General features: G+C 40.1%; 1 protein-coding gene across 17 annotated transcripts in view; it reads right to left on the reverse strand.

Annotated features, from left to right (window-relative positions):
- Positions 1-15158, reverse strand: part of PCDH15 (protocadherin related 15) — a 781344-nt gene that overhangs the window by 316258 nt on the left and 449928 nt on the right. For all 17 annotated transcript variants that reach the window (XM_088020022.1, XM_088020021.1, XM_088020020.1 and 14 more), the window contains one exon: positions 2502-2695. In XM_088020022.1, coding sequence (XP_087876148.1) covers positions 2502-2695 — 194 coding nt within the window. The remainder of the gene's footprint in view (positions 1-2501; positions 2696-15158) is intronic.

Below are 15158 nucleotides of genomic sequence, written 5' to 3' on the forward strand. Positions count from 1 at the left end.
CTTCTCCCTCTACCCCTACCCCAAAGCGTGCTCTCTTTCTCTCTCAAATAAATAAATAAAATCTTAAAAAAAACAAGCATTTTTATTGAAACAATTAGCCAATGAAATTAAAGGAAAGAAAATGGAAGGAAGGATATAAAATTTTCACTATTTATAAATACATTCCTGGATAACACTGAAGAAAACTACAAAAATATAAAATAATTAAATAAGAAAGTGGGTTAAAATTAATAAAAAGATATTAATAGCTTTCACATATATAAATATCAACCAGATAGAAGAAAGAGAAAAGAGTCTATGTACAATAACAGCAAAAGATAAGGAAACAGACCAACAAAGAAATGCACAGGACTCATATAAAGAAAATATTTAAAAAATAAAAACTCTAGGGCGCCTGGGTGGCTCAGTTGGTTGGGCGACTGCCTCCGGCTCAGGTCATGATCCTGAAGTCCCGGGATCGAGTCCCGCGTCGGGCTCCCTGCTCAGCGGGGAGTCTGCTTCTCCCTCTGACCCTCCCCCCTCTCATGTGCTCTCTCTGATTCTCTCTCTCAAATAAATAAAATCTTTAAAAAAAGAAAATAAAAAAATAAAAAATAAAAACTCTTACAGGACACACAAGAAATTATGGGCAAATAGTTTTTGGATAGAAAGATTCGACATCAAAAACATATAATTTAACCCTAAGTAAATTAATTTGTGAATTTAATGTGTTCCTAGTCAAAATATGGTTAAAAACCTCACTGAACTAACTTATTTATAATAAAAAAAATTAATATAAAGAGCAACGAAGACACTTTTAGAGAAAAACAGCATTGAGGTAAGTTAGCACCACCATATTATGAAGCACAGTCTAAAACATTAACAATTAAAATTGTGACAATAGCTCATGAAAAGTTGGGGGAACTAATGGGATAGAAGAGAAAGTTCCAAATCAAACTCAAATAAATGAGAAAATGTATGATATAATTAATGTAACATCTCAAATCAGTGAGAAAAAGATGAACTATTTAGTATATTATATGGGAAAAACGGCAGAGTAGCCTCAAAAAAATATATTGCTGATTGATACCTCCTAGTGTACCCTAGGATAAATCCCAAATGCAACAAAGATTTAAACATACAGCATGAATCTATATAATCATTAATAGCAAATATAAAATAATTATAGCCTTGGCTTGACATATCAATAGAAAGATGGGCAGAGACTATGAACACAGACTTTACAGGAAAACTAACAGAATTGACTCATAAGCATAGGAAACAAACTTACTCATAAGGAAATAAAAATAGATGTTATGTTTTACCGATTAAATTGGCAAAAATCCACGTCTGATATGACACACAGCTGGGGAGACTGTAGAATTACCTACTCTCAGACTTGGCAGTTGGAACTGTAAATTGTTATGAGCCCCATGGAATACAATTTGGCTATTATTGCTGAAACTTATAATTGCATGTGCCTTTTGGTAAATGAGGATTTACTATGCTGATGTATTTGCACATATTCACAATGACGCTTGTTTGGTGTCATTTATTTCTTCATTGTCAGTAAAGGAGCGACTGGAATTTGAAAGTCCATTGACAGTGGGTTTCTTACACAGTATAACACATGTATGAAAGAATATTATGTAGCTGAGAAAAGAATTTTGAAGAAATTATTCAGTATTCATATTGAAAGAACCTTAGGATATGCTGTAAGGGGACAGACCCACCAGATGCAGGAATGAATTACTATTCATTCATATTTTCTTTAAATGCATACTGAAAATTGGGAAGCAAGCAAGAAATTAATAAAAAAGATATCTCAGGTAGGGCACTAAATAAATGCAGTTGTAATAGTGGGAAGCCTTTTGCTTTTGATTCTCTCACACCATCCATGTATCTATATATTTGAATATGTATATATGGGTTACATATATATTTTGTAGCTAAATGATCAATTCTATAATAAATTCTATAGATAGAATATATAGTGCATATATTTGTATGTATGCACGTATGCATGTATATTTTGTATATATAGAGAATATATATGTGTATATATACACACACACACACACACACACACACACACACATATCTATACACACACACACTTATGTATATATTTGAATAATTACCCAGACATTGAGAGGCGGCTTCAAACCCAAGACATTTCATGTCGCTGCTATGTCTGTGACCTCTCATGTTAGCAACCTTGCTTTTCAGCAATAAATTGGCTACCTATTTCTGATATTTCCCAGGTCCCCCCTAGAATAGAGATCTGCATCCCTCACATCTGTGAAATCACAGTTACTTATTTTGTGGTTTAATCTTCTTTATTTTCCTTTCCCTACAACTTAACCAAGTAAGAACGTGCAGTTCCTGAGAATTTGGGCCCTCGAATTTTCTGGTCAAATTTAGACGTGTCAGAATAAAAGTACAGTTGCTGTGCTTCCTCCGTGTCAGGGCACGGTTAACCGGGAGCGCGGAGAAGGCGCAGTGGCTGCGCTGTGCCTTACCTTCTCTCCGCGGGAGGCGCATTATCCGCGGCCTGGACCGTGAGCGCGAAGGTGCGCCCCACCGTCAGTGCCACCCCCGGGGCGATGGTGATGAGCCCCGTGGTGTGGTTGATGACAAAGTCGCCCTGAGCCCCAGCCAGGATTTCGTACGTGATCTCCCCGTTGGACCCTTCGTCTGCATCCACGGCTGTGAGCTGGAACAGAAAACCACATCGTCAGTCCTCCTGGGGCTCAGTTTTCCATCCCGTGTCCCTGTCCCCTAACAAAAGGAGCACGCTTTCAAAGACAGAATGTAGGTGAAGAAAGATCTCTTGGCACATTCGCTCTTGTCTGGAAGGGTGGCAAGGGTGCTCTGTTTTGGAAGCAATCCCAGCAGGAAGGATTTTTTTTTTCTTTCTTTCCTTATGAAAGTGATAAAAGTTTTGGATCTTGAAGACTGTCTTTATTTTAATTTACTAAAGGAAAGAAGACAAAGGGTCTAACAGCAAATCTAATATCACTGTCGGAAAGTTAATTTTTTCCTTCTACGTTACCTCCTGTTCTGGACATATGAACACATATTACTGCCTCCCGAGACTGGAGAAAACCTAGTGGGTGAAGTCTGTCTTTATTACTGTCATCTTTCCTTCTGCTTTTGCCTTTCACATCCATACTATTTTCCTTCCGTCTCTCAGAGAGTCTCCTGTCCTTGCAACCTTTATTTCTACTTCGCTTTCGGAAAGATCTTTATGATCTTGTTCACACTGACTTAAAAAAGACGGAAAACGCCTAGGGTATTGCCTTTCCAAAATCAAACAAATGCATCTCCGATTATAGAATATCTTATTAAAAAATTAGACTGTCAAGTCCAAGAAGTTTTTTGTTTGTTGTTGTTTTTGAGAAGAGGGAATGAATTCAGAGGTCCTTGACATCACCACATGAGCATTCCTAAGGCTAATTTGTAGGTGTTTATAGTCATTATGAAGCAACTTGTACCCAGAAGTTAAAAGTATATTTGGGTCATTACATGTGAGAACAGAATGATCATGGTTAATGCAATAAAGCAAAATTAAGGTAAGAATGATTTAATGAGTTAAATAAGGCTCTTTGCTGATAAATACAAATTTACCTCCTGGGGGAAGTAGATTCTAGTGGGAAATCTTATAATACACCTTTTACAGACATTCACAGAATTTTCTCTCTTTTTTTTTTAAGATTTTATTTATTTATTTATTTGCAAGAAATTGAGAGAGAGAGAGAGAGAGAGAGTGAGCACACAAGCAGGGGGAGGGGCAGAGGGAGAGGGACAAGCAGAGACTCTCCCCTGAGCAGGGAGCCAGATGCTGGGCTCGAACCCAGGACCCTGGGATCATGACCTGAACCGAAGGAGACACTCAATCTACTGAGCCACCCAAGCACCCTCAGACATTCACAGAATTTTCTGTTTTCCTCATTCCAAAAGTGATCGATGGGGATAAGAAATTTGGCCTCCTATAAGTTTACACATAGGGGAAAATAATTAAAAGTTTCCTCTTGAATAAGTAAAATACATAATTTTAATAAGTAAGCATACAGAAAAACATTTTCTTATTACTAACATTTTCATATGTATTTCTAACCTCTAATTTTCACTTCTATAAAGTAATAGTTTTTTATTGTTCACAGATTCTTTTGGGTGACCCCCGGACCCTCTGGTGCACTTTCTTAGATCAAAGGTAAGTGTGCACATTTACCTTGAAACTTGAATTCACTTTCAAGAGTGCCATGTTAATGGCCCATTCAGATGTTCATGCTCACCATCCTGAGAATATGTCAGCAGAGTGCCTTATATACACCATCACCCTTAAGGGGATATACAGTGCATACTCTGTTTCTGTGTTTAGTGTCCACTGCATTCAGAATTGACAATGTGCAGAGACATGGTAGCTACAAAAATAATTGAGAGGGAAGAAGGGAATTTGAGAGATTGGCATTCAGGTAGCTGAGGTTAGGTGTTTGGGGGTGGACAGATGTGGTCGCCATAAGGAAATGCATTTCATAACCTGACTCTGGGACTTAGAGGAGGATGATAGACATGGTCCTAAAGGCAAAGGAGAAGGAAACTATCTGCAGGAACAGAACAGGTGAATGATGTATATTTATGGAGAATGAGTCAAGCAAGACCAATTCAATTCTCTTTCGCATGTGGGTAAAATTAGAAAATTAAGAGTGGGGGTAGTAGAGGAGATATCAATTTTGATTATAGTAAATCACTTAACATAATGTCTCAGGAAATCTTAATTAAAATTTAGCTCAAATGGGATTCAATATTAACATTCTTCCTGGGACTTAAATTGGCTAAAGGAATTTGATGATAAACGGCAATGTCTCAAGTTAAGAACTGTTGAGGAGCATGCTTTGGGGATGTAGGTATTATGGCTGGCCTTATTTAACATTTTCATGAATGATATTGGAAGGGAGGATAAGCTGGATAATAATTAAATTGAGGAAGGCACCCATCTGGGAGGTGCTATAAATACCAGAGAGTACTGCAAAGAAGAGGTGAGAAAAACAGTCCCCAGACTGCAGAGCCAGCCAACCACAGATGACAGGGAACACCACTAGATCCACAGAAACCAATGGCAGGTAGAGAGTTCAATAAACCAAAAATCAGTTCCACGTTTAGGTGATTTAAATAACTTTACATTATTTTTCAGTCTTTTAGTACTAAGTCAGAACATAGTAGGCTAAAAACCAACATAACTGAGTCCCCACACGTGCAAACAAAACTATGGTGAAGCAATTATTTGGTCCAGGATTCGAAAAGGGAACGGAGGCACTGGCTGAATATCCAGAAAAATGGTAATGTCCCTTGTGAGAGACCTGGAACCTAAAGTCTGATGGGGATTTCATTCAGTTATGACCCAATGACTGTGACCAGGGGTCTCCTGAGATGAAGGCATGTGAAAGTATTGCCAAAGCAGAGGGGGTGTCCGCCTCCTAAATCAAAGAGGACGGAGGAACAGTTGATGTTCATGGAGAAGCCAATGTGTTGCTTATAAGTTACCAGGCAGTAGAATAAAATCTATGATTTGTAATTGGTTTCCTGCAGTGTTATGATACATAAATGGTAAGACACTCTGAGTCCTGCATCTGTATCTCTTTTTCTGCAGCATACTATCCTTTTCACGGAGTCGAATCTCACCCTCCCACAATTCCTTCCTCTTGCCATCCCCATACCCACGCGTTCCAGACATCCTCAACCACCCCTCTCTCCCATGATAAAAAAAATAATAATAAAAACGAGTAAATAAATACGACGTGGCTAGATCTGACTGTGGTTTATTTCTCTCCTCAATCTCTTTCCTGTGCCTAAGAAATTGAAAAATAATGGCTTTACGTAAAAGGACAAATGTAAAGACTGTTTGATCATAAACTTAAAAAACAACCTTAGATTGGAGTCTCACAAATGAAGCAAGGATTCAATAAAAGTCATAGTTCATAGAGAAATCATCATACTTAAACTATAATCAACTGCACGTGGTATTTTTATATGAATGATGGCTAAGCTGACCGTGGGTAGGCATGTTGACCCATTGGCATCCTGGGCTTTGCTTCTAGGAAGAGCCTCTCATTTTCCTCGGAGAGATGCTCATCCCCTTCATTACCGGAGCTAGGATCATTGCTGGGCTGATCCTAGCTCCAGCAATGGGAGTGAGATTCAGGCCTGGGCTGTTTGTTGTAAGAATTGGCAAGTAATCCAAGTTGGTAGAGTCAGGGTAACTCCCAGAACCACGGGAAAGAGTGGCTCTTAATTACCCAAGGGCTAGACTGGTCGATTTATATCTAACATTTGCTCATCTTTACGCCTGCATTGGGTCTCTGCAGGACGGAGAAAAAAGACAATGCCGGGAAATGGGGAGAATATCATTGATGACACCGTTTGCACGTATGCCTGACCTTTTATGATATATGAACAAAAAATGTACTGCTTTTTTCAAAAAAGAAAAAAGCTAGTTTAATTTGAAATTATGTCTCTTCAACATTAGAATCCCAAATATTACAGGAAAAGAGTTATGATTAATGATTCTCCTGGGCTTGCTTTGTGACTATTTATTCTTCTAGGGGTCCTGTACTTGGAGGTTTTGGTATGCGGTGCCAAGTAGTCACTAAATACATGAAATCATCCTTGATTCAGTGTATGCTTATTCACTACAATGGCCAAAGATCATGCTATGGAAGTGGTAGTTACACCTGTTTAGAAATCATGATTAGCTCCTTAAAAAGTAATAAAAAATATGTATACACAGATAAAAAACACACACACATATATATTTCCCTGTAATAAAGCAGTTCTTTTTTAAACAAAGCAATTATCTAAATTAATAAATTAAGCAGTTTAAAAAAATATGTATTTCTTAGAATGTCTTTCTCAATCTCTTTATTCTTCATGTTAACTATTCAAACCAGGCAGACAAAAAAAATAGAGCCATATGTATAAGTTGGGTGATATTTAGTACAAGGCAAGGTCATGAATACTCGTGTTTAGATCTTTTAAAAATGAAGTTCAATTTGCGAGGGGCGGAGCAAGACTGCGGAGGAGTAGGAGACCTGGATTTCGTCTGGTCTCAGGAATTCAGCTGAATAGGGATCAAACCATTCTGAACACCTACGAACTCAACAGGAGATCGAAGAGGGGAGTAGCAACAACTCTCTGAACAGAGAAGCGACCACTTACTGGAAGGTAGGACGTGCGGAGAAGTGAATCCGAGGCGATATTCGGGAGGATAGACGGCGGGGGAGGGGGCCTCCGTCGGCCGCTTCTGGCAAGTGCTAGAGCCGCGGAGCACAAAGTCGGACCTTTTAGAAGCCGGCTCCGCGGAGGGACGTCGCTGCAGTGGCTAAGCGGGGGGTGGAACCCTCGCGGGACAGTGGGGTCTCAGGACCCTCGGGGTCACAGAAAGACCGGGGGAGCCTGAGTGCGCCAGAGCTCCCAGGGATCGGAGCGGGGAAGCCGGCTGCAGAGACGGAGCCGAGGCGCGGGCTCTCAGCTCGGGGTGGCCCTAAACTGTGATCCGCGGCCCAGTCGGGGCACGGCTCCTCCAGCAGGGACCCAACAAGTGGCAGAGCCGGGGAGACTCCCCTTCCTCCCCCGGGAGGAGCGGCGCGGGAGCGCACCGCAGGGATCTGCTGGGTTTGGAGACTCCACACGGGGTCGGGTGCCAGAGATAGCAACGCTCGGCCACAGGCCGGGTGAGCACGGAGTGCGGCCGGAGACCGGGGAGACGGGAGTGACTGCTTTTCTCTGGGGGCGCACTGAGGAGCGGGGCCCCGAGTTCTCAGCTACTCCGGGTGGAGATTGGGAAGCCACAATTTTCACTGTCGTCCTCCAAAGCTGTACCGAGAGCTTGCAGGGAACAAAAGCTCCTGAGAGCAAACCCGAGCAGTTTGCTTAGCCCGGACGACAAACGCGGGGCAATTTAGCCTCCGGCAAAGACATTTGGGAACCACGGCAACAGGCCCCTCCCCCAGAAATCAGCACGAACAGCCAGCAAGCCAAGACCAAGTTTACCGATCAAGGAGAACGGGAGAACTCCAGCGCTAAGGGAATACTGCACATAGAATTCATGGCTTTTTTTTACCATGATTCATTAGTTCATCAAAGTTAATTTTTTTAACTGTTTTTTTTTTATTTTTCTTTTTCCCTTTTTCAACCAACATCTTATCAATCCCTTTTTTAAAAAACATTTTTTATTTTTCATTTTTAGAGTCATATTTTATCCCTTCATAGGTACCCTTATTTTTGGCATATATATATAAGTTGTTCTCTCTTTAAAATTTTGAGATACAGTTTCTTCTAACAGATCAAAATATACCCTAAATCACTAGTGTATGGCTTTGTTCTAGTCTCCTGCCTGATCACATTCTCTCCCTTTTTCTTTATTTTTTTTTAAATCTTCTTTCTTTTTTCAAACAACTTCTTATCTTATCAATTCCTTTTATAAAATCTTTTATAATTTTCATCTTTACAGTCATCTTCCATCCCTTCATTGTATCAAGCCTTATTTTGTACATATATGTCTTTCTTCCTTTAAAATTTTAGGAGGCACTTTTTTCTAAGAGACCAAAATACGCCCAAAATCTATTGTGTGGCACTGATCTATGCACTAGCCTGATCATATTTGATCATATTCTGCTTTTTTTGTACTGTTCTGTTTTTGTTTTTATCTTTTTGTTGTTTTTTTTTTTTCTCTTTCTTTTTTCTTTCTTTCCCTTTCTTTTCCCCTGGTTTCAGGTCTTTTCTGATTTGTACAGGGTATATTTGCTGGAGACGTTGTTAACCTGTTAGCATTTTGTTCTCTCATTCATCTATTCTCCTCTGGACAAAATGACAAGATGAAAAAAATCACCTCAGCAAAAAGAACAAGAGGTAGTACCGTCTGCCTGGGACCTATTCAATACGGCCATTACTACGATGTCGGACCTAGAGTTCAGAATCATGACTTTAAAGATACTAGCTGGCCTTGAAAAAAGCGTGGAATTTATTAGAGACATGCTTTCTGGAGAAATAAAAGAACTAAAATCTAACCAAGTCGAAATCAAAAAGGCTATTGATGAGGTGCAATAAAAAATGGGGGCACTAACTGCTAGGATAAATGAGGCAGAAGAGAGAATCAGTGATATGGAAGACCAAATGATGGAAAATAAAGAGGTTGAGAAAAAGAGAGATAAACAACTACAGGAGCACGAGGGCAGAATTCGAGAGATAAGCGATACGATAAGACGAAACATTAGAATAATTGGGACCCCAGAAGAAGAAGAAAGAGGGAGAGGGACCGAAGGTATATTGGAGCAAATTATAGCAGAGAACTTCCCTAACGTGAGGAAGGAAACAGGCATCAACATCCAGGAGGCACAGAGAACCCCTCTCAAAATCAATAAAAATAGGTCAACACCCTGACATCTAATAGTAAAACGTACGAGTCTCAGAGACAAAGAGAAAATCCTGAAAGCAGCTCGGGAGAAGAGATATGTAAACTACGATGGTAGAAATATTACATTGGCAACAGACCTATCCACAGAGACCTGGCAAGCCAGAAAGGACTGGCATGATATCTTCAGAGCACTAAACGAGAAAAATATGCAGCCAAGAATACTATATCCAGCTAGGCTGTCACTGAAAATAGAAGGAGAGATAAAAAGCTTCCAGGACAAACAAAACTAAAGGAATTTGCAAACATGAAACCAGCCCTCCAAGAAATATTGAAAGGGGTCCTCTAAGCAAAGAGAGAGACTAAGAGCAGCACAGATCAGAAAGGAACACAGACAATATACAGTAACAGTCACCTTACAGGCAAAACAATGGCACTAAATTCATACCTTTCAATAGTTACCCTGAATGTAAATGGGCTAAATGCCCCAAGCAAAAGACACAGGCTATCAGATTGGAATAAAAAACAAGACCCATCGATATGCTGTCTGCAAAAGACTCATTTTAGACCCAAAGACAGCCCCAGATTGAAAGTGAGAGGATGGAATACCGTTTACCATGCTAATGGATACCAAAAGAAAGCTGGGGTGGCAATCCTTACATCAGACAAATTAGATTTTAAAACAAAGACTGTAATAAGAGATGAAAAAGGACACTCTATCCTACTTAAAGGGTCTATCCAACAAGATCTAACAAATGTAAATATCTATGCCCCTAACATGGGAGCAGGCAATTATATAAGGCAATTAATAACAAAAACGAAGAAACACATTGACAACAATACAATAATAGTGGGGGACTTTAACACCCCGCTGACTGAAATGGACAGATCATCTAAGCAAAAGATCAACAAGGAAATAGAGACTTTAAATGACACCCTGGACCAAATGGACTTCACAGACATATTCAGAACATTCCATCCCAAAGCAACGGAATACACATTCTTCTCTGGTGCCCATGGAACATTCTCCAGGATTGATCACATCCTAGGTCACAAATCAGGCCTGAACTGTTACCAAAAGATTGGGATCATCCCCTGCATATTTTGAGACCACAGTGCTTTGAAACTAGAACTCAATCACAAGAGGAAATTCGGAAAGAACTCAAATACATGGAGGCTAAAGAGCATCCTACTAAAGAATGAATGGGTCAACCAGGAAATTAAAGAAGAATTAAAAAAATTCATGGAAACCAATGAAAATGAAAACACAACTCTTCAAAATCTTTGGGATACAGCAAAGGCAGTCCTGAGAGGAAAGTATATAGCAATACAAGCCTTTCTCAAGAAACAAGAAAGGTCTCAAATACACAACCTAACCCTACACCTAAAGGAGTTGGAGAAAGAAAAACAAATAAAGCCTAAACCCAGCAGGAGAAGAGAATAATAAAGATCAGAGCAGAAATCAATGAAATAGAAACCAAAAGAACAGTAGAACAGATCCACGAAACTAGGAGCTGGTTCTTTGAAAGAATTCACAAGATGGATAAACCCCTGGCCAGACTGATCAAAAAGAAAAGAGAAGTGACCCAAATCAACAAAATCATGAATGAAAGAGGAGAGATCACAACCAACACCAAAGAAATACAAACAATTATAAGAAGATATTATGAGCAACTCTATGCCAGCAAATTAGATAACCTGGAAGAAATGGGTGCATTCCTAGAGATGTATCAACTACAAAATGGAACCAGGAAGAAATAGAAAACCTGAACAGACCTATAACCACTGAGGAAATTGAAGCAGTCATCAAAAATCTCCCAAGAAACAAAAGCCCAGGGCCAGATGGCTTCCCAGGGGAATTCTATCAGACATTTAAAGAAGCATTAATACCTATTCTCCTGAAACTGTTCCAAAAAAAAGGAAATGGGAGGAAAACATCCAAACTCATTTTATGAGGCAGCATTACCTTGATCCCAAAAACAAAGACCACATCAAAAAGGAGAATTACAGACCAATATCCTTGATGAACATGGATGCAAAAATAATCACCAAAATACTAGCCAATAGGGTCCAACAGTACATTAAAATGATGATTCACCATGACGAAGTGCGATTTATCCCTGGGCTGCAAGGCTGGTTCAACATCCACAAATCAATCAACGTGATACAATACATTAAGAAAAGGAAGAACAAGAATGATATGATCCTCTCAATAGATGCAGAAAAAGCATTTGACAAAGTACAGCATCCTTTCTTGATCAAAACTCTTCAGAGTATAGGGATAGAGGGTACATACCTCAATCTCATAAAAGCCATCTAGGAAAAACCTACAGCGAATATCATTCTCAATGGGGAAATTCTGAGAGCTTTTCCCCGAAGGTCAGGAATGCGGCAAGGATGTCCACTATCACCACTGCTATTCAACATAGTATTAGAAGTCCTAGCCACAGCAATCAGACAACAAAAAGAAATCAAAGGCATTTAAATCGGCAAAGAGGAGGTCAAACTCTCACTCTTTGCAGATGATATGATACTGTCTGTGGAAAACCCAAAAGACTCCACCCCAAAACTGCTGGAACTCATACAGGAATTCAGTAAAGTAGCAGGATATAAAATCAATGCACAGAAAACAGTAGCCTTCCTATACACCAACAACAACACAGAAGAGAGACAAATCAAGGAGTCAATCCCATTTACAATTGCACCCAAAACCATAACATACCTAGGAATAAATTTAACCAAAGAGGCAAAGGATCTGTACTCAGAAAACTATAAAATTCTCATGAAAGAAATTGAAGAAGACAGAAAGATATGGAAAAACGTTTCATGCTTATGGATTAGAGGAACAAACATTGTGAAGATGTCAATGCTACCTAGAGCAATCTACACATTCAGTGTAATCCCCATCAAAATCAATCCACTTTTTTCAAAGAAATAGAACAAATAATCCTAAAATTTGTATGGAACAAGAAGAGACCCCGAATAGCCAGAGGAATCTTGAAAAAGAAAAGCAAAGCTGGCGGCATCAGAATTCCAGACTTCCGGCTCTATTACAAAGCCGTCATCATCAAGACAGTATGGGACTGGCACAAAAACAGACACATAGATCAATGGAACAGAATCGAGAGCCCAGAAATGGACCCTTAACTCTATGGTCAACTCATCTTTGACAAAGCAGGAAAGAATGTCCAATGGCAAAAAGACAGTCTCTTCAACAAATGATGTTGGGAAAATTGGACAGCCACATGCAGAAGAATGAAACTGGACCATTTCCTTACACCACACACAAAGATAGACTCCATATGGTTGAAAGACCTAAATGTGAGACAGGAGTCCATGAAAATCCTAAAGGTGAACACAGGCAGCAACCTCTTCGACCTCAGCCACAGCAACTTCTTCCTAGAAACATCGCCAAAGGCACGGGAAGCAAGGGTAAAAATGAACTATTGGGATATCATCAAGATAAAAAGCTTTTGCACAACAAAACAGACAGTCCACAAAACCAAAAGATGACCGACAGAATGGGAGAAAATTTTTGCAAATGACAAATCAGATAAAGGGCTATATCCAAAATCTATAAAGAAGTTATCAAACTCAACACCCAAAGAACAAATAATCCAATCAAGAAATGGACAGAAGACATGAATAGACATTTTTCCAAAGAAGACATCCAAATGGCCAACAGACACATGAAAAAGTGCTCAACATCGCTCGGCATCAGGGAAATCCAAATCAAAACCTCAATGAGATACCACCTCACACCAGTCAGAATGGCTAAAATTAACAAGTCAGGGAACGACAGATGTTGGCGGGGATGAGGAGAAAGGGGAACCCTCCTACACTGTTGGTGGGAATGCAAGCTGGTGCAACCCCTCTGGAAAACAGTATGGAGGTTCCTCAAACAGTTGAAATTAGAGCTACTGTTCGATCCAGCAATTGTACTCCTGGGTATTTACCCCAAAGATACAAATGTAGGGACCCGAAGGGGTACGTGCACCCCAATGTTTATAGCAGCAATGTCCACAATAGCCAAACTGTGGAAAGAGCCAAGATGTCCATCGACAGATGAATGGATAAAGAAGAAGTGGTATATATACACAATGGAATCTTATGCAGCCATCAAAAGGAATGAGACCTTGCCATTTGCAATGACGTGGATGGAACTGGAGGGTGTTATGCTGAGTGAAATAAGTCAATCAGAGAAAGGCATGTATCATATGACCTCACTGATATGAGGAATTCTTAATCTCAGGAACAAACTGAGGGTTGCTGGAGTGGTCGGGGGTGGGAGGGATGGGGTGGCTGGGTGATAGACATTGGGGAAGATATGTGCTACGGTGAGCGCTGTGAATTGTGTAAGACTGTTGAATCACAGATCTGTACTTCTGAAACAAATAACGCATCATATTTTAAGGAAAAAGAAAAAGAAGAAGATAGCAGGAGAGGAAGAATGAAGGGGAGTAAGTCAGAGGGGGAGACGAACCAGGAGAGATGATGGACTCTGAAAAACCAACTGAGGGTTCTAGAAGGGAGGAGGGTAGGGGGATGGGTTGGCCTGGTGATGGGTATTAAAGAGGGCACATTCTGCATGGAGCACTGGGTGTTATGAACAAACAATGAATCATGGAACACTACACCAAAACAAATTATGTAATATATAGTGATTAACATAACAATAAAAAAATAAAAAAAAAAGAAGTAATAAGAAGCACAGTGGGGATTGAATGTGGTATATTCAATACAAGTTGTAGAGGTGCTGTCTCAGCTGTTGTAAGCAAACAAGACAGAAATTCAGCAGAAAAAGACAGAAAAGGAAAGCCCAGTAGAAGGGCTGGATAGGCTCTCTGCACATCTCTGAAGCTATTCCCATACATAGAGGAGCCCTGGGGAATGTCCATGCCAACAGGAAGTCTTGGGCCTTGCCTGAGCTTCCTGTGCTCACCCCAACCCATGTTCAAGTCAATGGGCAGAGGGTGCAAGAAGCCTTATGGGCTTAGGTGTTTGTGCAAATCACTGGCTGACATGAAGCCACACAGAAATGAAGAATCAAAGCAAAAATCACGCAGAGACATTAGGAATCACACCCTTAAGAGAAATATGTTCAGGGGATGAAATCCAGATATGTTATTAAAAAAAGTCCTCAGGGTCAATATCAAAATCCAGAGGTACCACAGTATAGTGTTTAAACAAACTGAGTAATTAAAATATAAATCTAGAGATTGCTAAAGAACAGATTTTCCTGACACTTGCTATAAAATGATAAGAAGGTACAGTTCAGGACCTTTGTGATAGGTATCAGGGACTATCACAATAGGTGGGGGAGAGAGGGGCTCAACCGAGCTCCAAAGAGCTGTGTGTTAAGAAAAGTCATAAAAGGGAAAAAGGTGAAAATGTGGAATATGGAATGAGAATATGCAAGGATTTGAAGGGAGGATGTCTTCTGTGAGAACATTGTCAGAGAGAACATTTCAGAGAACCTCTCCGATGTGATACTGAGTCATGGCTAATGCTAGAGGAGGCCACGGCCTTTGGCTTTTGCGTGAAGCCAAGGTATAAGGCCTACCTGGAATCACTTGGAAATGTAGTTCTCCATGATACCTTTAGTGAGATTTGGACAGATTGGGGGTCAACACGGTGCTGCCTCATGAAAGACAAATGCCTATTGCACTAAAATGATGCCCAGAAGCTCATGTCAGTGAAAATTTATACCTAGGAGGTGGCATACGGTTAGGACGCTAAAGCAGATGAAACCCAGAGTTGCCTGAAG

The sequence above is a fragment of the Eumetopias jubatus genome, unplaced genomic scaffold (assembly GCF_037043125.1).
Source record: "Eumetopias jubatus isolate StellerSeaLion01/CBP00866 unplaced genomic scaffold, mEumJub1_p1.0 scaffold_17, whole genome shotgun sequence".
Taxonomy (NCBI): domain Eukaryota; kingdom Metazoa; phylum Chordata; class Mammalia; order Carnivora; family Otariidae; genus Eumetopias; species Eumetopias jubatus.